Source organism: Canis lupus, chromosome 12, assembly GCF_011100685.1.
Source record: "Canis lupus familiaris isolate Mischka breed German Shepherd chromosome 12, alternate assembly UU_Cfam_GSD_1.0, whole genome shotgun sequence".
Taxonomy (NCBI): Eukaryota; Metazoa; Chordata; class Mammalia; order Carnivora; family Canidae; genus Canis; species Canis lupus.
The window spans coordinates 68,237,921-68,265,413 of NC_049233.1; the positions used below are offsets into that span (position 1 = coordinate 68,237,921).

The following is a 27,493-nucleotide window of genomic DNA, read 5'->3' on the forward strand; positions in this document are numbered from 1 at the left end:
TATGTGTTATTAAAGTTATATAATAAGAGGCCTATATATATATACACACATGAAAAATGACTGAAAGAAAAAAAACCCTACATGTATATTAACAGCATATATAGTAGTGAAATGGGGGTATTTTTTCTTTTACTTTTGATTTTTGAATTTGTCCATAATGGAGTTATGATATATCTAGAACTTACACAATTTATATTAAAAATTAGAACAGTACTTTTTAAACATCGTCTTTATTTACTTTGTAATTTGCTCTGGTATTGAGTGATAAAATATTCACAATGCTTCGTACCTGGCACCCGAGAGATCATCTGACCTAAGTCAACACTTAAGGCAGCAGCCCTTTGTAAGAGGTAACCCCAGGAATGCATCTGAATTTCATATCCTAGCAAAATATCAGGATCATACCTAAAAGGAATGAAAAAGTTAAACGAAGACCAAACACTTGAATCTTTAATTATTTCTTCATGATGAAAAATACAAAAAATAAAAAATCTATTAGGCTTCTCGGTTGGAGAAGGGGTGATATAATGGATACAGGAAGGAACAGGGCAATTAGAGTGCCGGATTTTAAGCTACTTTTGTAAGGCAATTATAGTTTTTACTGAGGCTATATTTGATATGACTTAGGGAAGAAGCTGATTGAAATTGGGGTGGGAGAGAGGCATTACCACTCAAGTATAAGAGTGAGCATATGATTGAGATTATATTGTGCGCAGGGGCAGAGTGAGGTGTGAGGGCATGTGTGGATACTGTTTTGAAAAAGATTCCCCCTCCCCCCCAGGTTTTGTTGTCACTTCTCTACCTCTGTAACCTATACTATCTTACACAGTTTTAATGCTGAGAGAGAAAATGAAAATGTCTTCCTTTTCTCAATTTTAATGACTTGGTCCTCACATGAAGTAAGGCCTCAGTAATGACAAGTTTGTCCTTTAAACTTAAGAGGTGACTCAGTTTAATGGAATCATGAAATATTAATAGAGGTGAGATTAATGTGGGGAAGTTAAGCATTAGAAACTAGAAGAAAAATGAAAAATGTGCTCATTGCAGTCACACAGTTGCACTGGTAAAACTGAACTGACAATGTGCATCCAACCCAGAAATAGCCTTCTTGTGGCTCCTCTTAGTACTTTCATGGTGACCACCATAGAAATATGTTTGGTTATAGTACAAGGGAAAATATACTTGAAGATCTGCATCAATGGAAAAATTGTATGAGGAAGAGAGAAAATGATTATATTCACAATTTGAGAACAAAACCTGGAAAGCAAAACAACAATAATGCTCCAAATTATTCTGTTGTCTTATTTATAAAAGCCAAAAAGCAGACTGAAAGATTACAAAAACTTATAAAGTTAGGTTTTACATCGCTGGTTGTAGTCACTCTGAACTGTGGGATATGCAGCCTGTCCAAAGTGTGTCATTTAACACTTGAAGTATCATCCAAAGTCTGTAGGGTAGGATTATACTAATTTACTGATGGAAGGTATATATGGCTACTCTGCAAGTCTGTGGTAGAACAATGGATCATAAGCAGAAGATCTATTTTTAAAACCAGCTTGCTAATATTTTATCATACTTTCATAGCTGCTTTCTTAAAATGATGGGGCTGAATGGCTTTAGTTTTCACTTAGTTAACAAAAATCAGAATGCCACAAAAATGTGTCCTTACTTTTAATCCTGAAGGTTTAAATGGTGATGTCAAAAGAACCCGGTTCAAATGTCTGCAATAGCATTCTTTTTATTATCTTTATTCCTTAGAGGCCCTATCAAAATACATTCTAGAATATAAATTTCAACATCTAGTAATCTGCTTGTGATCCACTATTATACTACATGCTTAGAGAGTGGCCCTCAAACTTATCAGGAGAAAAAGATAATGTCCATATATTTTTCTCTATACAAATAGGGTTGAAATTTCTGGGAAAACCACTTAATTTAATGATCACCGATGGACTAATTTAATAGAACAGCCAAATGGACCTTTTCACCAACCTATAAAAAGTACTTTCTTAGCATAAAGTGCCACATGGCTGGTAATTCTGGAACAAAGAGTAGGGGTAATGCATGATCATGGGGAAGCAAAAGAAAACAAGGCAATATGCAACAATGAGGTAAATAGTCTCAGAGATCAGAGGCTAAACAGGACACTAATACTTAGTTCAGAAAAATCCTAGGGCACTCAAGAAAAGAAGAGGTTTCCCACACTCTTCCTGCTTAGTCTTCTAACATAGTATCTAATATGTTAACATAACTTTGTGGATAGCAACTTCATCAATTCTTCCAATAAGGTTAAAGTCTTTACAGGGCAGTTATCTGAATGACAAGTGCATCTCCCTGAAAACTATATACTGTCTAAATTTGAGAAAGTGAGGCAGAAATATCATACCAAGTGACTCTATGGATCATCAGGGATAAAAGATTTGAAGGATTCCCATACACATACGAAAGAACAGAGGCAGCTGACTGCTTTAGTACCAAGAGTAACTCAGACTAGGCATTGCAATGTGGCCATGGTTGGCCTTGATCTTCAGAGAAGAATCTGGAAGATTGTTGGAGTTCCTACTTCTTCTAAGCACAGGTACATGAAGAGGCTGCAAGACGGTTACAGAGCCCTTCTTTGATAAATCTTATTTTAAAAATTTATTTATTAATGAGAGACACAGAGAGGCAAAGATACAGGGAGAGGGAGAAGCAGGCTCCCTATGGGGAGCCTGATGTGGAACTTGATCCCAGGACTCCAGGATCACAACCTAAGCCAAAGGCAGACGTTCAACCACTGAGCCATCCAGACGTCCCAGATTTTATCCCCTTAGAAGAACTGGGTAGTTGTTTCAATATTTTCCAGATCCTGTTATGTATATTTGTTTTTTTAAAAAAGATTAATTAATTAATTAATTAATTAATTATAGACCTAAAGAGAGAGAGGCAGAGACACAGGCAGAGGAATAAGCAGGCTCCATGTGAGGAGCTCGATGCGGGACTCGATCCCGGGACTCCAGGATCGTGCCCTGGGCCAAAGGCAGGCGCTAAACCGCTGAGCCACCCAGGGATCCCTGTATATTTGTTTTTTGAATTAGAGGCCATTTTGTCTTAAGAGACTCCAACGCTGATAAATCATGTCTCAAGTTCAAAATCTCAAGGATTTCATTTCTTCTATGAAAACGTGTGCTTACAGTAACAAAATCTTTGTGACTTGTTCTTCAATTCTGGTGAATTTAATCTACTTTATCTAGTTTCTAAAAGTTATGGAAAGAATAAGGTTGGGTAGATGGGATTAGTGGTGAAGGAAAAAACTGGAGAAAAAGCAAGTAGCAGAAATATGAAAATGATTTATTTGCACAGGTAGATAAAAGCTGCTTCACAACAGATTTTAAATAACCTTTTATTTCTGTACACAAGAGAGATAAAGGGGTTCTAACTAGGGTAGTGGCAATGGGTGGGCAACGGGGGAAAGGGATGATGGGATGATCTTGAAACATAATTCTGAGGTTAAATGGATAAAATGTATGGATGAGGGAAGAAAAAAAGGAGAAATCAAAGCTTATATTTAAGTTAGGGAGACTGGGGAAAATGTAAAATTATTAATAGTTCAAGGAAAAACAGAACAATGATTGTGACCAGAAAACAATGGATTTGGTTTTATTTTTTTATATCACTTCATAAGACTTTTTATGTTTGCCATCTGAGGAGGTAAATATTAAGAGTGTAAAAACAAAGACAATAAAACTCTGAAGATATGCTTCTAATATGCATTTATATTTAGTACCTAAAACTATACCTTACACTCAGAGTTAACATTTATGTATTGACCTGGCTAAGAGTTTTACGTGCATTATCTCATTTAACTTTCTTTTTCTTCTTCTTTTTTTTGGGGGGTGTGGCAAGGGACAGATGGAGAGGGAGAGAGAGATCTTAAGTAGGCTCCACACTCAGGGCAGAGCCCAGTGAGGGGCTTGATCTCACAAACCTGAGATATGACCTGAGCTGAAATCAAGAGTTGGCCACTTAACCAAATGAGCCACCCACACACCCTTCATTTAACTTTTATATCTATTATGCATTTTACAAATGAGGAAACTAAAGCTTAGAGAGATAAGTTACTTGCTCAAGATAAAAATATAGATGGAATGACATGGGCAGAGCTAGAGTGTATTATGCTAAGCAAAATAAGTCAGAGACAAATACCGTATGATTTCACTCATATGCAGACTTTAAGAAACCAATGAGCAAAGGGGAAAAAAAAGAGACAGACAAACCAAGAAACAGGCTCTTAGGTATAGGAAACAAACTGATGGTTACCAGAAGGGATGTGGGTGAGAGGACAGGTGAAAATAGATGAAGGTGATTAAAGAGTGTAGCTGCTGTGACGAGCACTGGATGTTATATGGAAGTGTTGAATTACTATATTGCACACCTGAAACTTAATATAACACTTAATATAACACTGTTAACTAACTGGAATTAAAAAATCTTGAAAAAAAAAAAAACCCACCCTGTCCTTCAAGTAACATCTTCCATTCATAAAGATATACAAATTTTCTGGCACCTGGGTGGCTCAGTTGTTTAAGCATCTGCCTTCGGCTCAGGTTGTGATCCCAGGGTCCTGGGACTGAGCCCCAAGTCAGGCTCCCCGCTTGGTGGAGAGTCTGCTTCTCCCTCTGCCCCTCTCCCTGCTTGTATGCTCTCTCTTTCTCTCAAATAAATAAAATCTTAAAAAAAAAAAAGACATACATGTTTAAAATATAGATGTAGAAACATATAATAAAAGCCATGTTCTTTAAAAAAAATTACAGAGCTGGGTGACTCTAGTCTATGCTCTTTTTTTTTTTTTAAAGATTTATTTATTTATTTACGATAGACATAGAGAGAGAGAGAGAGAGAGAGAGAGAGAGAGAGAGAGAGAGAGGCAGAGACACAGGAGGAGGGAGAAGCAGGCTCCATGCTGGGAGCCCAACGTGGGATTCGATCCCGGGTCTCCAGGATCGCGCCCTGGGCCAAAGGCAGGCACTAAACCGCTGAGCCACCCAGGGATCCCCAAGTCTATGCTCTTAACAAAGCCTGTATTGTGGGGCACCTGGGGGGCTTGGTGGTTAAGCATCTGCCTTTGGCTCAGGGTGTGATCCGGGGGGCCTGGGATTGAGTCCCCAATCAGACTCCTGCAGGGAGCCTGCTTCTTCTTCTGCCTGTATCTCTGCCTCCCTCTCTCTCTCTCAGGAATAAATAAAATCTTAAAAAAAAAAAAAGTCTATATTGAGTAGGTATTCAACAAATGAGCTGAAAGAATGAAATAATCTTTTAGGGGTTATTTAGGATAATATATAAAAGATGATACAGAATCGAAATGCCGATATTTAAGCACTCTTCTCTTTATAATAATATGACCTTTTAGAATAAGAACCAGAAATTGCTTTTATTTTGTTTACCATATTTTTCCTAACGACTAATATAATTCACGTTATGGACATGAAGAAATTTACTATACTTGCAAATGATTGACAAAATTCTCAATGTTGGCAGATAAGCCTGTTGGGAATATATTTAACAAGGAGAACACAAGCATAACAAAGCCCAGAGACATTACTGGAGGTGTGCTGGTACACAAAATGGTATTGACTGAAACTCTTCATGTTCTTTTTGCTAAGTTGATTGCGAAAATAAAAGTGTGGGCACTAGGAAGCATCTGATATGTTGATGATAACCTCTGTGAGAAGATAAAAGGTAGGAATGACAATGGTAACACTCAAATGGATAGGAATCCATCTAGTCATCAGTGCTATAAGTAGTAAAAACACTTTCCCTCTTTTTACCTCCCTGGAGCAGTGGGTAGCAGTATATTATTTTTGATGCCCTGACATTTAATCTTATTTTGTTTAAAACATTTTCTGGCATTCTAAATTTCAAAATGGTTTATTTTAACCCATCTAGTAGGATTCAGATATTCGGTCTGTAGAATATCATCTTTATCTTTCATGCAGAATATTGTTTCAATTTTATTTATTTTTTTTTTTTATTTTTTTTTATTGTTTCAATTTTAACAGAAAGAGTTCAACTATAGAAAGCAGAACAGGGATGCCTGGGTGGCTCAGTGGTTGAGCGTCTGCGGCTTAGGCTGTGATTCCGGAGTCCTGGGATCGAGTCCCACCATCGGGCTCCCTGCATGAAGCCTGCTTCTCCCTTTGCCTAGGTCTCTGCCTGCCTCTCATGAATAAATAAAATCTTAAAAAAAAAAAAAAAGGCAGAACAGAAAGGGTTGAGTGTAACAACATGCTCAAGGACGGATTTTATTCATACATTAAGACCCAAAGAGTATTTTCTAGCCTGCTTTAAGTATTTAAAAACCTAAGCCTAGCAATGGGAAGAAATCTTAAGTTTCTAGAAAAGTGAAGCATTTAATAAGAGGGTCCATAGCTACCAAAAGTTATAATCTTGAGGAAATGCAAGATTTACTCACTATATTTTTTAAATTAAAATACTTTTGTTTTAAAAAATCCTTTTCATAAATTTTGACAAGATTTTACTATCAAACATCCAGGCCAACTATCAAATGATCAACAGAGATTTTTAAAGATCCATGTATTACAAATGAGTTATGTATCACATAGTCCTATATTTATGAACAGATTGCGTGCCAAAGCTTTTTGGAAACTTGGTTTATAACTCAGAAAACATTTAAGAAAAAACAAAAGATAGTGAAAGGATGGCTCATTCCCAAGGTAGATACCTACTTAATGAATAATACAATTTAAATTTAGTATAGTTCCCAATTATTTCACCACCATAGAAAAGTCATGCTAAAATCCAACTGGAAAAGCTAGAGGTTAAGCCAGTATTTCTTTCATCAACCCTTCAATCTTGAGAATAGAATATTCTTTTGCCACCTCTAATCTGCTGGAAATGCAATGGTGGTGGGATGTATGGGCAAAATCTTTCCAAGGATAACCCTACTTAAGGGCCATAGGAAGAAATTCTCTTCCTTTTTCCTACCTTTGCCCATGTTAATCAATAGCAAGAAAAGACTCTGAACAAAAACTGGAAAAATCAGAAAATACAGAACAATACCTCTTTATTATATCTGCAATTTCTTGAAAAAGTGCCTTCTCATCGGGTGCATAGGTAACTTCTAGTCCTGTAATTCCAGATCTAATCAGCAATGGGGTCTGATACCTGATATCTAAGAAACAAGCAAAATGTTTATTACATATAATTATAAATCTCTTACTTTTGGGTGAAATTACGTTACTGAAATACTTCAAATTAACAGAGTATTCCCCAAAATAAATACACAATTAACTCAATTTCTTGAAAGCTTTCTTAAAGGTTTTCTAGTTTAATATGCAACTGAAAATTCAAATTTCATTTTTTCAGTTATTTTCCTGAAAAGTCTACATTTCTCAAATTCCTCAAATAATAACATGTCACCCAAAAAGAAATTTTATTACCTTGCTTCTGTCTTTACTCTTCCTATGGAAAGAGTTTTGCTTAAAAGAGAATATTTTAATCAGTGGTAGGCTGAGATTTAAGGAATTATGTATTACAAAAGATTATGTACCATATAGTCCTATTATTTATAAACAGACTGCACACCAAAGCTTTTTGGAAACATTGGTTTAGAACTTAGAAAGCATTTTATTAAAAAAAAAAGTTTACAACTACCTCTCAAGTTAAAAAAAACCCAAAACAACCCTGCTTTGTAGTGCTTGCCTATTTCCATTATGTAAAGACTCCCCACCATGGCAGATTTCAAACTACCAATGTGACATGAGCTAGTTCAAAAATTTCATAAAAATTTAACAACTGAAAAAAAAATTTAACAACTGGCTTGTGAGCTGGTACAAGTCTGCTGAAGTACACCACTGATTAAACTGCAAATTCCTCAATGATTTTGTTCCATGCTAAGACTTCCTCCTCAGTTGATTGAATTCATGTATTACTATTCAAAACTGCAGGACACTTCATAGTTTATAAAACGCCTTTATGTGGTATATGTGGAAGGAGCCTCGGTGTCCATCGAAACTGAGGAAGGAGCCTCGGTTTATGAATCGATAAAGAAGATGTGGTTTATGTATACAATGGAATATTACTCAGCCATTAGAAATGACAAATACCCACCATTTGCTTCAATATGGATGGAACTGGAGGGTATTATGCTGAGTGAAATGAGTCAATCGGAGAAGGACAAACATTATATATTCTCATTCATTTGGGGAATATAAATAATAGTGAAAGGGAATAGAAGGGAAGGGAGAAGAAATGGGTAGGAAATATCAGAAAAGGAGACAGAACATAAAGACTCCTAACTCTGGGAAACGAACTAGGGGTGGTGGAAGGGGAGGAGGGTGAGGGGTGGGGGTGAATGGGTGACAGGCACTGAGGGGGGGCACTTGACGGGATGAACACTGGGTGTTATTCTGTATGTTGGCAAATTGAACACCAATAAAAAATAAATTTATTATTTAAAAAAATGTATATGTTTAGGAAGAGATATAAACAAAATTGAAATATATCTGAAAAGTCTCTTATTCTCCACTAACTTATAGTAGTAACTTCTTAAAAGCAAAGTAAAACTCTATATTAGGAGCAAAATACCAGCAATGCATACATAAGATAATCCACCCAACCTAGAGATAGTCATCTTAATTCAGTATTAGCAATATTTTATAAAATAATATTTAGAACAAATTAGATATGTTAACTGGAAATTTTATTAATATCTATTAATTGCTTCTGACTTTCAACAATAATTCAAGTGAGAATAATGAATCCAGGACAAAGCAATACACAATACTTCCTACTATTACATTTTAAAAAGGAGTTCCTGATACTTGCTTGGTTTACATCACCAGCACAGAAACTGCCCCATTAAAAGGTTCATCCTAGAGTGGGTAGGTATAAAATTAACAAAAATGAACAATACCTTGGCTGGAGACAGTCTTGTCTTTATCAATTACTATTACACCCGTGAGTTCTGTTTTGTCTGTATCTGGTAGTGGGGTGTCAGAGGAGATGCAGTAAAACAGAGCACAGATGGGGTCAAATTCAGGATCTGGTTCTAAGTCTCGTCTCGTTCGAGCATGTAACTCCACACTGATTAGGGTAAGATTTTGTATCTGTAAAAGGAAATAAAAATTATGATTTTAGATAACTTTTTGAGACATGTTGAAAGAAATGTTTCCTAAGACTCCAAAGAACTATGTGTAAAATTACAGAAAAAAAATGGCCATAAAGGAGTCATAATTTAATACTCCACAGAAAAAACTAAAGATTTTTACTTTCAATATCAGATTAAATCAATTCATGTTTTTATTTTAGAAACACTGCTTGTGCTATAATTTCTCAGTGACAACATAGACCTAAAATTGTTTCTCTAAAATACATGCAGTGCCACCTCTCAATTTTCTCAACCATTTGAGAAAAAGAATGACTAGTCCAGGTGGTTGGACATTCAAGTCAGAGTCTGTTACCTTTTACTTTCTACCTGGTTAACCATGGTTTCACTTACAGTTTAAAAAGAGAGATGTATTTTCTTTTGAAGCTCTTATTAATTCTCTATTACAAATTTACTTCTGTATGTACTAGGCAAGTTTTTTTTTTTAATTTATTTATTTATTCATGGGAGACACAAAGAGACAGAGAGAGAGAGAGAGAGAGAGAGAGAAAGAGAGAGGCAGAGACACAGGCAGAGGGAGAAGCAGGCTCCATGCAGGGAGCCCGATGTGGGACTCGATCCTGGGATTCCAGGATCACACCCCTGAGCTGAAGGCAGACGCTTAACCGCAGAGCCACCCAGGTGTTCCACTAGGCAAGTTTTTAATTATAGTTTTTCCTGAAAATATATCTTAAGAATTATATGGCGTCAACTACCAATAGGTAGATTTTTGCCCATGTATATTTTCTCTTTTAACATATATGCAATAAAATACGTTGCTTTTTATACTTATTTTCCTATGCTAATAAAACTGAGATGTAATCCTTAGTTTTTTTTAAAAAAAATCAAGAAAAAAGCAGAAACTCTGGGTAAAAAAAATAAGACATAGATTGGATTCATGATTACATTACAGCCATCACTGACTGTACTGGTAATGTACATATACCTGGCAATGGAAAACAGGAGACTACTGTTACAGTACTGGTAATTACTGAAATCATATAAATTTAATGAAGGACTGTATTCTGTATTTATTTTGCATGAAGAAATGTAAATACAAGGCTCTCACTAGTGATGGAAGTAGAATTTAGAAAACCTCTTTGGAGGACAATTTAAAAATATCTATCAAAATTAAAAATGGACATATCCTTTGATCTAGCAATTCTACTCCTGAGAATATATCCTGCAGATTTATTCACATGTAGCCAATATTTAGTATGAAGATGTTCATTAAAAATTATATTTCTAGTCTTTTTAATTCATAAAAGACTAAAAACATAAATGTCTATCTGTTGGGGACTGGTTACATAAATTATATGACATCTCATAAAGGCTACATTCAATGGAATACTCTTTATAACCTTCAAAATTTTCAAAAGAATGAACAAGATCTAAATGTCATAATATGGAAAGATCACCATCATACACTGAAAAATGGAACGAGTGGTATGTGTTTATATATACAAAAAGTGTTAAAGCACATGCATAGAAAATTTCTGCAAAGAGACATAAAAACAAAGAACTGCTATACTGCCTTTGGGGAAGGAGACTGCTTAGTCCGAGGTGGCAGGGAAGCTTAATTTTTACTGTAAATCTTTTTGTCCTGAATTCTTTTCCATATATGTGTAATAATGCATGCATTCATTAGTAAATTTATAATTAAGTACTTTTTAAAATGTAAAGAACATTAATTATTCATATATAAATAATAGGAATAAAACAAATATCCACAAATTTACCACTTTCCTTAAATATATACTGCTATTTCTACGTATTAAAAAAAGAAATCAGGGGCAGCCCAGTGGCTCAGCGGTTTAGTGCCGCCTTCAGCCCAGGGCCTGATCGTGGAGTCCCATATAGAACTCCCTGCGTGGAGCCTGCTTCTCCCTCTGCCTGTGTCTCTGCCTCTCTCTTGCTGTGTCTCTCATGAATAAATAAATAAAATCTTAAAAAAAAAATCAAACCAAATAAAATGGGGAGCTGATGGGAAGAACTTTTTTTTTTCAAGATTTATTTATTCATGAGAGGCAGAGAGAGGGAGGGGAGGGGCAGAGACACAGGCAGAGAGAGAAGCAGGTTCCATGCAGGGAGCCTGACGTGGGACTCGATCCCAGGTCTCCAGGATCATGCCCTGGGCTGAAGGTGGCACTAAACCGCTGAGCCACCCGGGGTGCCCAAGAACTTCTACTTTTAAATGTATGCTCTTCATGTTTTTGTTTTTTTTTAAGATTTTTATTTGAGAGCACGAGAAAGCACAAGTTGTGGAGAGGGAGAAGCAGGCTGCAAAATGAGCAGGGAGCCTGATGTGGGCTCAATCCCAGGACTCTGGGATCATGACCTGAGCCAAAGGCAGCCACTTAACTGACTGAGCCACTCAGGGGCCGCAGGTTTAATTTTTTTTTTTTAAACAATAATCACATGTTGATTTGGTAAATAAAAAAAAAGGAAAACCTCTTCCTAAACACAAAACAAAATCCAAAAACAGTTTAGTTAGAAAAGGATGAATATGTGAAAAGACTATGAAGAAGACTGAAGACAATTTCAGGTCAAAAGATTTGTGGAGGTTGATTTATTTATTTAGTAGGTCAAACTGAGCATTCAAATTTTACCTTTCTATTCCTTGATATAAAATGCATTACTGATCTTAGGGGCATTTTTTTTTTTTTTTAAAGCAAACATGAAATGAAGAGATGGGGAAGAGATTCACTGAGAGTGACTAAGAAAGAGGTAGGTGACAAAGGGGGATGAAGATTATAACCCTTCTCTTCTGCTCTGAGCATTTATACGCAGAAGAGAGGGAAATTAGCGCAACATAACAGGACACAGAAGAAAAAATGCTATGAACACAATTTCCTAGAAAAAGGAACAGCATACATAGTGCAGACATTTTTGGCTCATTCCCTATGTGACCACCAGGTGACTGGAGTATGCCTTGAGATGAAGGTCTGCATAGGGAAGAATCTCTGAGCAACCCACCAGTCCTCCCAAGTGATTTTAACTTCAGGTGGGCCCATGATCCTCAAAGGGGTTATGTAGAAATAAAGTAAGAGCATAAGGAGAAGATTATGTTCTTCAAATAATTAAAGGATAATTAAATTTAATAAGTCTTTGCTAAGGTCTACCAAGTTTGCTTTAATATATTTATCACAGGATTTTTTTCTTCTAATTTTGGATGTGTACTTCGTAAGATATGTATTCTTGAGTTTATTACTTAATTTATCTAGGCTTCAGGGGATAGTACAGGGCAATGTAGGTATAAAGCAGGAACTAAATGCTGTTGAATGAAAAAATGTTCGAATAATTAGGGAATTAGATTATGTTCCAATCTACTTCTAATAAAGTACAAATCTTAGTTCAAACTTAGGGTAAAAATTAGGACAATATTTCAATTTTTCTCTTAGTCTATGCTCATCCAATCCTTGGAACAGTTTAAGATAGAAATGACTTGAGAACAAAAACACAAAAATTAAAAAATCAACTTTTGTGTTCTAAGGGCAAAGCTCTAACCCAAATGTTCAACAGAAATAACATGAAAGTCACTGTGATTTTAAATTTTCTAGTCGTTACATTAAAAAAAAATTAAATAGGTTAATTTAAAAAGAGTTTCATTTAATACATCTAAAATGTTACCCTTTCAACATGTAATCAATGTAAAAAATTACTAATAGAATATTTTACATTCTTTGTTCCTATTAAGTCTTCAAAATCAGTGTGCATTTTTTACATTTATAGTACATTTCTGGGTCAATGCTAAATTTTTATATGAAAATACCTGGTCTCTATTTAGATACAAACTTTATAATTGAAAAAGTAGTTTTAAATATGTAAGTTGTTCCAAACGTACTGAAAAATTTTCTAATAAAGAAGTGTCAATTTTTAAATCTAAATTATTCAAAATTAAGTAAAATTTAGAATCCACTTCTAAGATGGATAAGGCAAATTTTAAATTCTCAATAGCCAAAAAAAAAAAAAAATCTCAGTAGCAACATCATTAGTGGTAGTCAGCAGGGGTATAAACAATGAACATATTGACTGCATAGATATAAACAATGAAAATATACTCAATTTCTACCTTACTGCCTGTCAAATATATGCTCTGAGGTGTGTTTTCTTTAATACAGATAAATTTTCAGTGACCCTTTCACACATATTCTCTAGTCTACCCTATGACTGATGTGCATTTTTACAAGACGACTACTTCCTACTCTTTGGCATATGGTCTGTGCTGTGAAGGTAACTGGGTTATATGGAGATTATGTGAACAATGAATCATAGCAAATGAATTAGCAAACACTGATGCAGTGAACCAACCAAAGAGAAAATACAAGTAAATATCTCATTTAGGATATTATATAACATCTGAATATAATAATCTCAGAATAACACAGAGTAGTTATAAAAACTTTTCTAATTTTAGCTTCTATAAACCAAATTTCAGCTACAAGATTTGTGAAAATTGTGAAATCACAAAGCAGTCTTAATAACTGATGGCTGCTTTAAAGTTTCTTTATTTTATAGAGATAAATAAAATATTAACAAAATGAAGATTGACAGGTACAGAATTCAATGTATTCCTCCCTCAGTAAATTTTCATACCTGTTCCATAGAATAAGACATGAGAGTTAAGTAGGGTTATGTGTCCTTACTGTTGCAGTTTTACCTCATGTAAAGCTTTTGCCTCCTGTAAGTTTTGTACGCTGACTTTGAAACCATAAGTATTGTTTAAAGATGGTCCATCAATCTGAGAAGTTTCTTTCTTTGGGGTATTTACTGCTGCAAATTGATTCTATTAAAAAAAAAAAACAAAAAAAAAACAACAACACATAGCCAGAAAAAGATAAATGAGCAATCATTTTCTTTCTTTTGATCACTTATTCCTACTTAGATAATCTGCTTTTTGTGTTTAAGTAATACATGATAAACTAATACCATCTTTTCGGGTCCAAGAAGAAACTAAATATTTTAAGAACGTTCTTTTCATGCCAGTAATTCAAGATATCAGAACTGGGTATATGTAAAAATATCTGATATAACCTGTAAGCAAACCGTATATTGATCTTCCAGTTTATAAACCCCAAATAATGAAAATAAGTCTTGTTAGAGAGTTGACATTCACACCACATGAACATTTATCCTGACCTTTCTTGGAAGCATGGCAAAAAAGCAGACAATATATTTGGAACCAGTTTGTTAAAGTTTATAAAAGATTTGAAATTGCGGGTTTGTATTTTACCTTAACTCAACATGTGTCTGAAAGAAAACATTAATCTTGAAGGGCTTAGAAAAAATAGAATATATTTTTTCTTATTTCCAAATCCATTAACCATTTCCCCCAAGTGTTGATTTATGTTCACAACACACTTGTACTTATTTTTTAATATAAATAGCTTGTAATTCAACAACACTGATTTTAAAATGAAAGTTTTAAAAAATTATTTAGTGTTAAAATAGAAATATTGAAACATATTTTATGTGGTTAAAATTAATGAGACATAGCCAATATGGAAGTGATTTCTGTCATCTATTTTTAAGGATACATGTCTAACGTATACTTCTTTTTACATAATCATATATTTCTAAGTATTACCATATTTTTAGTATTTGAATAAAGATATATATGATTTTTCAGTTTCAGTAGTAAATAGTGTTGTTTTCCTTTGCTACTTAGTAAAATGAACTGAAAAAAATCAATGTTATATCTGAGAAAAAAAGTAATAAACCAAGAAAAAGGATATATTTTTGGTGGGATCAAAAATCACTTACTTGAGCTCTGCTGTCATTGGATTGTTCTGATTTTGCCAGTAATCAGTTAATGTATTTGTATCCTCATAATCCACATTTTGGCTATCATATTCACTTTCTCTGTAATATTTGTATTTACATATAAGAATCTTTTAGATCCCAACAACAAAAAAAACTAAAAAAAATTAGGCAATTTCTTGTTGTCTCAAAGATATGTAAATAAAATGATGCAAAAATATAATAAAATTTTTAAAAACTGAGATACAATGTTATCAATTATCTAACTGAAATCTAAGATAAGAATGGATCTTCCATTGAACATTAAATATGTTTAGCTTAGTTACCTTTGCTTGTGTTAAGAGTATTCTTCTAAAAGTGTCAGTATTACTTCCTTTCTTATGACTCAATTTCTGGGTTTTTGGTTCTGTAGAAAGAAAGGTCATATTTAACACATTCATCAAAATTGTCTGCTTTTTAATTTGCTTTTTAATTTTTATCATTCCAAACTCTTGAGTACCATTTGTGAGTACTATCCTATTAGTTCCCCCCAAAAAACTTCATAATTTAAAAATAAAACTAATTCAAATCTCTGATCCCCACCAAAATAACTTTAACATTTTTAAATAAAACATTTCTATTTTAATTATTGAGTTTTATGCCTCAGTTATATCCTAGGCAATCGTTTAACTCATTTATTTACTTATTTATCAAGTATTTATGATGAGGGAAAAATACAGTCTTTTCCCTTATAGGGTCTAGAGTGAGAATCAGATATTCATCAAATGCATACAGGAAAAATAAAATTATAACTGAGATAAGTACAACAAAGGGGAATATAATTAGGAGTTTTTACTAGTCAGGGAGATTAGGAAGGCTTTTTTGTGCTAAAAATCAGAAGAAAGAGTAGTAATTTACTAGGAACAGAGTAAAGATTTTCTGTGATGACCAAGCAAAAGTGAAAACTGCTTCCTAGTCAGAAGGCTAGGATAGAAGTCCAGGTGAGAAATGATGATAGCTTGGCCTAAGGTTGTGGTGGCAGAGGTAGAGAAAATAGTAGATTTGGGTAATTTAGGAAACAAAAGTGACAGGACTTGGTTGGTAATGGACTGGGAACCACAGGATGGGTGGGTGGTGAGGGAATCAGGTGGGTGTTACAAATTAATCCCAAATTTCTGACTTGTGTAACTCAGCAACAGAGAGATGGTGGTACTATTCACTGAAGTAAGGAAAACCAAAAGAGAACACATGGGTTTCTATGTGTGGGCATGTATGTTTGTGTGTATATGAGTACAGTGGGTGACTGGTGGCAGGTGTACAGCTGTGAGATTGTGAATGGAGTTTTAAAAATATTAAGCTCTGCCGTCATTGGATTGTTCTGATTTTGCCAGTAATCAGTTAATGTATTTGTATCCTCATAATCCACATTTATGGGATTGAATGGCTCAGTCAGTTGACATCTGATTTGATTTCGGCTCAGGTTATGATCTCAGGGTCTTAGGATTGAGCCCTGCCACTGGGCTCCTTACTGGGTGTGGAGCCTGTTTCAGATTCCGGATTCTCTCTTTTCCTCCCCTGCCCACCCAAGGGGGGGGAAAAAAAGAAAGAAGAAAATATTGACCTTGTGGTGCCTTTGAGCATTCAAGTAGAAATGCCAAATAGACAGCTAGATTAGAGGTTCTTCTGAGCTAGAAATTTAAATTTGTGAGTTATCTGTAGTAATCCTGTGGACAGGAATTCATTCATTTATGGAGAGAATAAGGCTTCAAAGGAAAGCAAGCAAGCAGAAATCCAGGAGTAAGAGAAAAGCCAAGGGGAGAAGCTCCAAGAAGAAAGGTATGGTTGACAGAAATGGCTGTTTAAAGAGGGCATGTGATGGGAACACCAACAAATATACACTGGCTTTAGTTACATGAAACTTACTGAAAATTTTTACAAGAGCCATACTAGTGGAATGATCGTGGCAGAATCCAGTGCTGAGTGGGCTGAGAAATAAGTAGGAGGTAAAGAAATGGAGTTGTCAAATTACAGAAATCTTTAAGGTATCTGGCTTTGAAGAGGAAGATAAAGAGCAGAAGCTGCAGATATAAGGTCAAAGCAGGTTTTGGTTTTCTTTATATCTTAAAGGGTGGGAGAGACTTGGGTATGTATTAAAGCAAGTTGGAAAATTCAAGTTGAGAAAAAGTAAGGTTTCTGAGAGTTTTTTTTTTTTTTACCCAGAAGGCAAGAAGATAGGAGGGAAGCATAGATAAATAGATTTCAAAGCAGAAAGATTTAAAAAGTTTCCATGTGATAACTGATGACTTTACAAGATATGACCAAATAATAACAACTTCTCATTAGTGGAGTTAAAATTTCATTTAAAAAAAACTCTGATTTTCATTACATGGTCTAATGTTTTCATTTCTAATCTTTGAAAAAGAATTTTGAAGCTTTCCTATTATTTGTAAACTCACCTGTTGATAAAGGGCTCAGGCTACTTGCTTCAGGAAGCCTTTCCAGAAATTTCCTCTGGACAATTGGTGTACTATGAAGGCAAAGTGATTCACATATTCCAGTTCTTGCCCTAACATTAATTGGAGATATCACTAGAGGCTCTAGTGGCTCACTGCTTGGACTTTTCTGTATACCATCTTTTACTGGTTTTAAGAAGTTCTCAATATTCAGGGAATGCAGTTCCTTTACTGGTGATATGGGTCTCTCATCTCCATTTAATATTTTGGAATCTGGGGATGTTGCTTGTTGCCAAGGTGGAATTACTGGAGAATCAGGGGAGCTATAACTAACATAATAGTCGTCATTATCATCATCATCATCATCTTCACCTTTTTCAGGATCATCTGCAGAAGCAACTGGTGGCAGTGTCTGACTTTCACTTACAGTTTGACTACATCCTGTGGTTACGGCTTGTAAAGCAAACTGAGAGTTATCAACATCTTCCTTGGTATGTGCTGTAGTGGGGAGTATATGTGGAGTTGTACTCATTTTTGGAGGCACTACAGGTTTGTCATCTGGGTTAACTGAAGAGCTGAAGTTCTCAGCAGATTTTACAACTCCAGTTGGCTCATTTTTAGACAGTTTCTTGGAACGTTCGTATTCTTCTTTGGCTTGAAGCCATGCTTGAACCAGTTGTCGACTTGGGGCACATTTGCAAGGCATAATCACAATTTTTTTATCTTCAGCCATTTTAGAGCTATTACTTGACCCTTTATTGACCACTGCCTGGCCATTGCGAAGGGGTGACCCTGGTCTTGGATTCTGAGTCATTGCTGAGAATGCTGTTTTCCACAGACGAAGTCCTTCCAAGGAAAAGTCTCCCTCAAACTCAGCCAGATCATTTGGAAGTCGAGTCTCTACCATGAGAAGCCGTCCACCGATCTCCCTATAAACAACATATTTTAGAACAACTGTTTTGTCTCAAAGAACAATTACCAAAATATTTAGCTCCCTATCCCAGAGATTTTCTTAAAGTCGCTTTTGGATTCTTAAAAATGCCCATTTCTTCCCTCTCTATTCCCTTTCCCTATGTGTTTTATGCAGGTAAACTCTCTTTAGTCTTAATATGTTTTTTGTCACAGCTATATGCTACTGATTAATTTCCTTTAGAGGGAATCATCAATACCAGGGAAAAGGTATTTTTTGTTTTAAATTCCCCATGAGGCCTTCTCTTCTTCAAGATGGCACAAACTGATCACATTCTTTTCCTCTACTCAACTTTCCACCGTCACCACATATGAATAAAAACAATGGAAAAATTTATCATTAGAAATTACATCCCTGCATTTATTTTATCTATAGCCTCTCTAAACATTCTCTATAGCTACAGGAGTCTAATAAAAATCAGTCAGTTCAAAAATATCTTTGTACTCCCCCTTCTCCCCTCAAACATTAAAAAAAAAAAATCACACACAATTAAGATAAATTACCTTAATTCTTTCTCCCCTTTACGTGGTAAGGTTTAACACTAACATAAGAACTTTAAGTTGGGAGAGCCCATGAAATACATAGCATAAATGTTGATAATGTATGTGTACCTGGGGAACCACTATTAAAAGGTAGCCTGGTTTAGTTTTCAATAGTTATTAAGTATCAAACTAAACCTCTTTCTCTAACATATATCCACTGGCACGATTTCTGTCTCCTGTAGCAAGAGAAGTCTACTTCTTTTTCCTTATGGTACCTCTTTCATGGATATAAAGATGAGTTCTTAGTTTTTTTCAATTACTTCTCCTAGGGCATGTTTTTTCCAAACATCCTCGTCATTCTGTACATAAAACTCAATGAACTAGATTCACGTTTTCTGATTTGGAGCTGAATGAAGGGTTGCCACAGTTCCTTTTCCCCTTTACGTGGCAAGACTTTGGTCTTTATTAGCTAACTCCGTAAGTAAAATCTAGCACCTTTCCTGCACCTACCTTCCACCTATATGAAAAATTAGAAGCAGAATTATCGTTACTAAAGAAAATGAGTACATGTTATGGGACACAGCCAACTCTAATATCAATTATACAGAGATCATAATGAAGTAAAAAATAACAAAGATTGGTGAGGTGTGGTAAATTTAGCTCTCTCAAATTTTGTCAGCAGCGTGGTAATTGCTATAACTCATATCATAATATATATCAAGTGCCTTAAATTTTTTAGTAATCCTACTCCTAAGGCTATATGGAAAAATGCCAAAATACAAGAAATGTTTCATAAAGAAAACAATAATCACATAATTATCTATCGTGGCAGAATAGGGAACAAACTTTGTCCAATAATATATACATATGATTGTTATGTAGTCATTAAAATGTTTCAAGAAACTCATACATTTAGTTATTCATTCATTAAACTCATTCATTAAACTCATACATAATAAGTGAAAAAATCTACATAAAATACTATTACTGTAGTAAGATCACAAAATAAAAACTATACACTTAAAAAAATTAAAAAACACATTAAAATATTAAGAGCAGTTGTTGTTAAGTAGAGAAATGGCATGATTTTTATTCTTTTATAGCTCCTAAATTTACTGTACTGATTAAATAGTCTTGTATGAAAAACTGTTTTTCAAAAATAATGACTATCATCCTTTTATTTCAGCTGCAGGAACAGTCTCAAAGTTGGACAATAACTAACAGCAACACAGTTAATGACTAACACATGGCAAGTTAACAGAGAATTAAAAATTAGATGTGTAAGGCCAAGGCAGAAAAAATAGTTCAATTAAAAAATATACCATAAGCACTACTGATAAAGCCAAAACCCCCCAAATAATGGAAATTAATGTCTAAGGAATAGACATTCATACAACCTGGAGTTAAATAAAGAGAAAGAGTCCAATTTGTGTTAAAAGATCACATATAGGTACTAAACAAAATAAAACAAAACTGTAAAACTGTGTATTAGGAAGGGCAGGGAGGAAATTGTCTTCAAGTTTTTAGAGGAGGAAACTTCTACCCTATATTTCCTGATCACTTTTTCTCAACCCCTTCTTAAGCAGACTCCTACAAGAATTACTGCTGATCTGCTGGGTAAAAACCTGGCATTCACTGTGTCTTTTTTACTAGGATCAGGAACATGGTGCTGCTGAAGGGTAGTGTACACACATCGTATGGTTTCTTGCTTTAGCTGTCTCTTCGTATCTCTTCCATCATTTAGACTAAGTTAAGTCGGCCTCCTCTGCTTCTGACTGGATGGCTGAAATGAATTGCCCTATCCTTGCAACTGGTTAGGTAAATGAGATCACAGACACAGGGGGGCAGGAACAAAAATCATCACTTAAACGACCTGGATTAAGTCATGTTCCCTAACTTAGTTCCTATCAGTTACGTTTTACCTTGGTGATGCAAGAGGTACAGAACACCTACTTAACTACTGGTTTATAAATAAACCAGAACTGATGCCTTTGCATTTTGCTATTGGCTGTGTGTGCGTGTGTGTGTGTATGCATCTGTCTGTTGCCTCTCTGAAAAGATTCTTTAAAAAAAAAAAAAAGGAGAGATAAGGGGAAGTGAAGTCCATCTTGCATCCCTAATAATTCTACAAAATAATAGTAACAATATGATTGAAGATGTGGCAACATGAATAGAAAGTGATGTATTCTAATACAAATTTAAAATAATCTTCATTTAGAGATATAGCATAGAAGTACTTAAAACATGTATGCTCATTTTCAAACATGTTTAAAAAATCAAGTTCTTTTGAAAACCGTAAAAGTTTACAATTTTAGAAACAAATATCATTTTAAAAACAATAAATGTACTTTTCAAGTATTAGGACATCCTTCTTAATCTGGCATCATGTCACAGTGAGCACCTGCATCTCTCATCCTTAATGCTGACACAGTGTTAAGAGTAGACTAAGACCAACACTCATCAACTTAAAGTTCTCACCATCCAGCTAGTTTGTGAATTTTCCCAAAAGTCCGTAATTATGAACAGCTTTTACAACAATTTACCTATAAATACAGTCTATTACAGCCAGAAAACTAGCAGTTGGGTACCAGTGTTACATTCATTATAGTTATTCAGAGTGACTCAAAGGAAAAAATAATTCTGATTACCTGGGCTTTTCTGGTACATCTGAAGGATTACTGCAAAATGGTTCCTGGTAAATAGTTTCTGAGAGGTCATGATCCAACAAAGTTGCCATAATTTCTTCCCTACTTGGTGGGGACATAAGTGGTTTCAGAATGTGAGCAGTTCGAGGGGTGAAACTGCCGTTTTTAGATTGTGAGGGAGAGCTGGTAGACCTTGGGGAGCTATCAGGAGTTGGTGTTAACATATCATTGTTTCTGGACACATACAATTCTAAATCTTCAGAGGCTGCATCCACAAGTTCACCATCAGGGGACGATAGTATTGTAGTAAAAGAGGTATTGACTGAGTCAAGAGACTGTTGCATCTCTTTTCTGGTATGACCTTGAATCCAGTCTGAAGTACCTGGCTGTGAGAGGCTAAGAAACACTTCTTTGCTTACTGAACTCCTATTCAATCTGGACTTTTCATTTAGACAATCCTCTGCCTGCTGGACACAGAAAGAATCCATTATTGAATTAGAGCGAGTTGTTAGAGGATGAAAGCTACTTTTCCACTGGTTATGGCGATGATTCTCATTGTTATCTATGGATGATTTCTCAAATAGTTCAGGACTTAAAGTACTAGATCTAATCCACGAGGTTGAGTCGGAGGCATGATGTTTGTCTTCATCACACTTCTGGTTATCATGACTTAAAAACTCATTTTTTTCTATAGCTTGTCCTGGGAAAAGATCCTGAACTGCATCACTTAGGAACTTCTGAGGCAAATTCTGATCAGCTGGGACAAACTGACTTCCAGAATAAAAACTACAAAATCCAGTTTGACCTATTGTATTAATATCAAAATTATAATTATGTTCAGGAGACAAGCTATCTTCAAGTGAATAACAACTCTCAAAACCTGGATCTGAAAAAAAGATGGGACTATCATCTGATAGAGAATTATCCAACTGGACAGAGTTTTGTAAATTTAGAGAGTCTACTTTAATAAGTTTGGGAATTTTTTCTTTAGGTTTCGTACTTCTTGGAGTTCGAGGTTTTCTTGAAGATGTTACTGATCGTGTTCTTTTAACTGTTTTGTTTTGCTCGAGGGAACCAGAAATATTTTTGTTTGGTTGATGTTTATTAGATAATGGGTCTTGCATAATATTTGCATTTTGTGCTTTCTGCTGTCTTTTCTGTAACAATTCTTTTAGAACTGCCAGTCCAGACTGGCCTTCACCAAATGCTGAAGGTGTTGACACATTTCGACTTTTACACTGAGAAAGTGCTTTGGTTTGTGAAATTGCTTCTGACAACGACCTCTGTTTTACCCTTTCAGGTTTAAAATTTGACATATCTAAAATAAAGCCCCTTTGTTTTTGCTCCCATGCTATTTGTTTGATTGGACTTCTTAAGGAAGTTACAAAGCAATTATTAGGCATTTGGCTTTCCTCTGCAGCTGCATTTCCTGGAGAACAAGTTTCGTTGTGCTTTGACTGTTCTGACCCGCACACAATCTGCTGCTGACTGTCTTTGCAATGCAAAAAATTAGGGGCATATGCCTGGTCTGGCTTTGATTCTAAAGAATTACGATATTCATTTAACTTTCCGATAGATGACAAATAGTTTTTTTGTGTATTTGCATTCTCTTCTGTCTTTGGAGATGTTATACCCGAAGATATCTGTGTATTCTGTGCTACCTGAGACAAGTGGTTGGAAAGATCAAATATATTTTTTTGAATCAAGGTTGATTCCTTTAGAGTAAACATAGCACTTTGATTATGAGACCTCTGAACATTAATTTTTGAGATTCCAGGTCCCAAAGAACTACAAACAACTGATGAATGCAAATCATCCCGTGAGCTGGGGAATGTTTGCAAATCTACAGGCTTCTTGCTTTCTAAAAAAGAAGAAAAGCAGCCAGACAAATTCTGTTGTGCATGAATTCCAGTGGGCAGGGGAGCAGAAAGGGGATGATCTATAGTAGAGCCCATTAGTGACACATCTTTCTGTTTGAAAAGTAGTTGAGAGCCTCCAGAACTATTTGAGGTCTCAGACACATTCTGATGTTTCAGCACAAACTTAACTTCAGCACCAGGCTGAGATTTTATTTTTTCATCTTTAATTGTTATATGCTTTCTTGACATACCTTTCTCATTTGTTTTTTGTTTCTGTTTTGCTCTCGGTTTCTTTTTTCCATCATCTCCTACTTTATTTGTCTGATTTCGTTTGTTCCTTTTCTTAGTAACTACAGAGGGATTAACAAGTTTAGTTTTCGATTTCTTAACCTGCGCTCTTGCTCGACTATTTTTTTCCACACGAGAATTAGCAGTCTTGTTAATACATGCATTAGGACCCTTAAAAAGCATTGTTTCTTTATCTACAGCAGCCATCATTTCTTCAGCTCTTGGATCTGTGGGAGACCAGCAGCGAGGGGGAGAAGAATTTATGGGACTTGTGCTTCTTTCAGAAAGAAAACCTAGTTTAGACATAACATCACTATAATTCAAGTCACAGTCTTCGGTTTCAGCGTTGTAAGATGGTGAGGGAGGAGACAGGATAGCATGTGATCGTTTTCGCCTAAAAGACAAAGTTCTTTTAATATTTTCACTATTTGTCCTTTGTTGCTTACCAGTTTTTTTCTTAGCAGACTTATGTTTTGATTTTCTTCTGTGACTTTTCTTTGGTGTTAGTGGATAAATGGGATATTTGGTTGCAGGAGAGTCAGGAACTTTTGGCCAAAAATCCTTCAAAGGTGCAAGCTTCTTATACAGTTCCATTTTTTCCTCTGTCAATATAACTTGTTTTTCTTTAGAGTCTATTTTTCCTAGCTTCACAAGCATATTTTTTCTCCCTCTAAATCTGTTAATAATAATATACTTTATGATGACAGGGGGTAGCTTTTTAGACATTTTTCTTCGTTTTCGAGATTTGAGAGTTCCATCTAAACTTTCACCAATTTCCATGGAATGAGGTAGGCTAATTTTTGAGTTGTGTGTTACAAAACTTGATTCACTATCTTCAGTCTCATAATTTACCTTGCGTTTGGCTCTAAGTGTATATTTATTTCCATACAATCCAAAGGACTGCTCAGTTTCTAAGGTTCCATCTCCAAAGTGACAGTCTATAAAACTGTCTATGGGTGTTTTATTTTCAAAAGCTCCGCGGGTGACTTTAATTAAATCACTGGCCAATACATTATCCTTCTCAGGATTACTATTACAAGGATTATTTTGTATACAATTATCTTTTGTGGATACAGTCTCACTAGTTTTGGTAGAAGTCTCTTGATGACCTATAAGCTTCTTTTTATTAATTTTTAACCGGGACTGTTTACTGCTGGGTTGTAGTTTGTATGTGACAGGAGAGAGTTTCTGTGGTCTACTCAGACAGTTAGATAGAACAACACTGGGAAAAAACATATAATGTGCTGCTTGCTGGCTGAGGCTTGGCTTTTCTGTTTTATGTTCCTGAAACTCTTCATATCTAATTTTAAGTTTATTTAGCCCACTTTCATCAGCAATGCTATCAAGAGAATGTACCATAGTTCTATTCTCTCCTGAGCATGATAGCAATTCACAATTTTCAGTTAATGATGAAGGGAATAAACTATTCAGAGCTGTGCTGTTTCCTTTTTCATTTCCTTCAGAGGGTAATTTATTTTTTGGATGACTTAGGTCAGAAAAGTTGAAAGAATTTTTGCCCAATGTATTTTCACTACTATGACGGTTCATGTGTATAAAAGGGGTATCCTTATCAATTTTTCTAATATTCGTATACTTTCTACTTGGTACTTGTCTTGGAACAGATGGAATATCTTCTTCGTAATCAAAAATACTACTTTCACAGGAAGATACTGGGAGGATATCTTTCTTACTACTTTCTTTATGAGAGTTTTCTGAATGGACAGAACTGCTCAAAGATCCAGGGTATTTCATAGAGTAAGTGCTTTCATTCGTAAAAGAAGCAACTGAATGATCTATACATTTTTCTATGTTGTTTGGCTGTGGAAGGTCTTCAATTAAATCTTCCTTGTTCAAAACATGGGAAGAAAGGGCACTTGTGTGTTTACACTGAAAGGTAATCTTAGCAGAAGATGGGGGTTCTAATGTAGCAGCATCTTTGTGAAAGATGGAAGGTTTTACTGATAGCTTGCTCGTTGCAATCACAGAAGAGTGGGTCCTAGAATTTTCGTTGTTCAATGGATTGTCTGAAATGGGGAAAAGAATTTATTTCACTTATGTACTTTTAATTTTTAAAATATTTTCCCAACTATCACATGAATGAAACTGTATGAAATTAAGTTTCTATATTTAAAATGGTTATCTCAACAAAAAGGTCACTCCTATCATTAACATAGTAACTCAATCTAAAATAGTCAAGAGTCAGTTACACTTGATTATTACTCATTATTTTAATTACATATTCCTTTGATCAGAAATAAATTATATTAGGGGTGCCTGGGTGGCTCAGTTGGTTGAGCATCTGACTCTTGATTTCAGCTCAGGTCATAATCTTAGGGTCCTGGGATGGAGCCCTGCATCAAGCTCTGCATGGAGTGTGGAGCCTGCTTGAGATTCTCTTTCTCTCCTCCTCTTGCCCCTCTCCTCCTGCTCATGCTCTCTCTCTCAAAACAAAAAATATTTTTAAAAAAGAAATAAATTGTGGGGATCCCTGGGTGGCGCAGTGGTTTGGCGCCTGCCTTTGGCCCAGGGCGCGATCCTGGAGACCCTGGATCGAATCCCACATCAGGCTCCCGGTGCATGGAGCCTGCTTCTCCCTTTGCCTGTGTCTCTGCCTCTCTCTTTCTGTGACTATCATAAATAAATAAAAATTAAAAAAAAGAAATTGTATTAATATTCAGTGTCTTTGTGAGGAACAGGGAAAAATACTATCAGCTTGAAAAATTTTCATAAAATATGCTTCTTTGTATTATCACTTCAAATAAGCTGAGCATTTTTTCAACTTTTTATTTAAATTCCAGTTAGTTAACATTTGAGCCTATTTCTTAGTTTCTTATGCTACTTAAACATTAACATGATAAACTATTTAAAGTTTATGAAGTTTTAAATCAGTGATTTACAAATGTTATCCTCTTAGAAATGAGAAATAATCATATATCCACATTCTTTAAAAAAATAAAATCTTGGAGAAAGATAAAATGTAATAGTATTATCAGAGCCTCACACTTAGCCAATTTTATAAATGTGATTACAGTTTTAAAATCAAATACATTTTTAATCACTAAATCAAGAAATGCCCTCAGTATATTAGTTTACTTACCACTATTTTCATCTGCAGTTCCATCTAACTGAGGTATAGAAAGATTGGCCAGAAGCAAACTGTTATTACTCCATTCCATTTCTTCTTCTGAGGATGAATCATCTTCTTCAGTTGAGCTTCTACGGGTATTTCTACACAGTGATCTAGAGAATATTAAGATTCACTAGTGATTATGATCATAGAAAAAAGATTAAAAATTTTGCCTAATTTGAGGTTATAATAGTAAAATTGAAAAGATCTGAAAATTATAATTTTCAAAAGAAAAGCAGATTTATTTTGCTTTAGTATCATGTCCTATAAAAAGTTATTGCAGACAGACTTAGAATTCTTTTCATGTGACCTAGAAGATACCATCATTCCTGTATCCAAAACTACACAATATCCTGGATTATTGTACCTAATCATGTTCTTCCTTATAGTCTCCCCTTCATCCTATCATTAGATATAGACATATAATAGCTTGGGTGAGATCCCAATAACTTCTAAAAAGGTGGCATCCCCGTATATTTTTAAGAGGTGTCCACAAATATACTATCTCTACACTGTGACTGGAAAAAAACAAAGAGGTAAGCAAGTGGGTACTTAGGTCAGGCTGAAAGAGAATACGGGGATCAGAGAGGGGCTAGGAAGTGGTACAAGTGTTGAGTCAACCCCAGCAGTGGCTATGAGCGGGTTCCTAAGGAATTCAGATGCACTGTGAAGTCCAGATAGATACTCTCTTCAGGTTTCATCTCTTATCAATTTAAATTTTTTCACTAGGTCCTAGCCTGATACTTTCCTTTCTATCTGGATGGGCGCACTTAACTTTCTATCCA

At 35.1% G+C, this 27,493-nt stretch overlaps 1 protein-coding gene across 5 annotated transcripts in view; it reads right to left on the reverse strand.

Annotated features, from left to right (window-relative positions):
* The window catches only part of REV3L (REV3 like, DNA directed polymerase zeta catalytic subunit), a 177,120-nt gene that overhangs the window by 55,812 nt on the left and 93,815 nt on the right, over nt 1-27,493 (reverse strand). For all 5 annotated transcript variants that reach the window (XR_005368156.1, XR_005368157.1, XM_038554964.1 and 2 more), the window contains exons 12-19: nt 26,679-26,821; nt 21,438-25,605; nt 17,341-18,266; nt 15,232-15,311; nt 13,806-13,931; nt 8,915-9,107; nt 7,060-7,171; nt 290-405 (exon numbers count right to left, since the gene is read on the reverse strand). Coding sequence is in view for 3 of the 5 variants with exons in the window: in XM_038554964.1 (XP_038410892.1) it covers nt 290-405; nt 7,060-7,171; nt 8,915-9,107; nt 13,806-13,931; nt 15,232-15,311; nt 17,341-18,266; nt 21,438-25,605; nt 26,679-26,821 (5,864 nt within the window). In the remaining 2 variants the exon portion in view is untranslated. The remainder of the gene's footprint in view (nt 1-289; nt 406-7,059; nt 7,172-8,914; nt 9,108-13,805; nt 13,932-15,231; nt 15,312-17,340; nt 18,267-21,437; nt 25,606-26,678; nt 26,822-27,493) is intronic.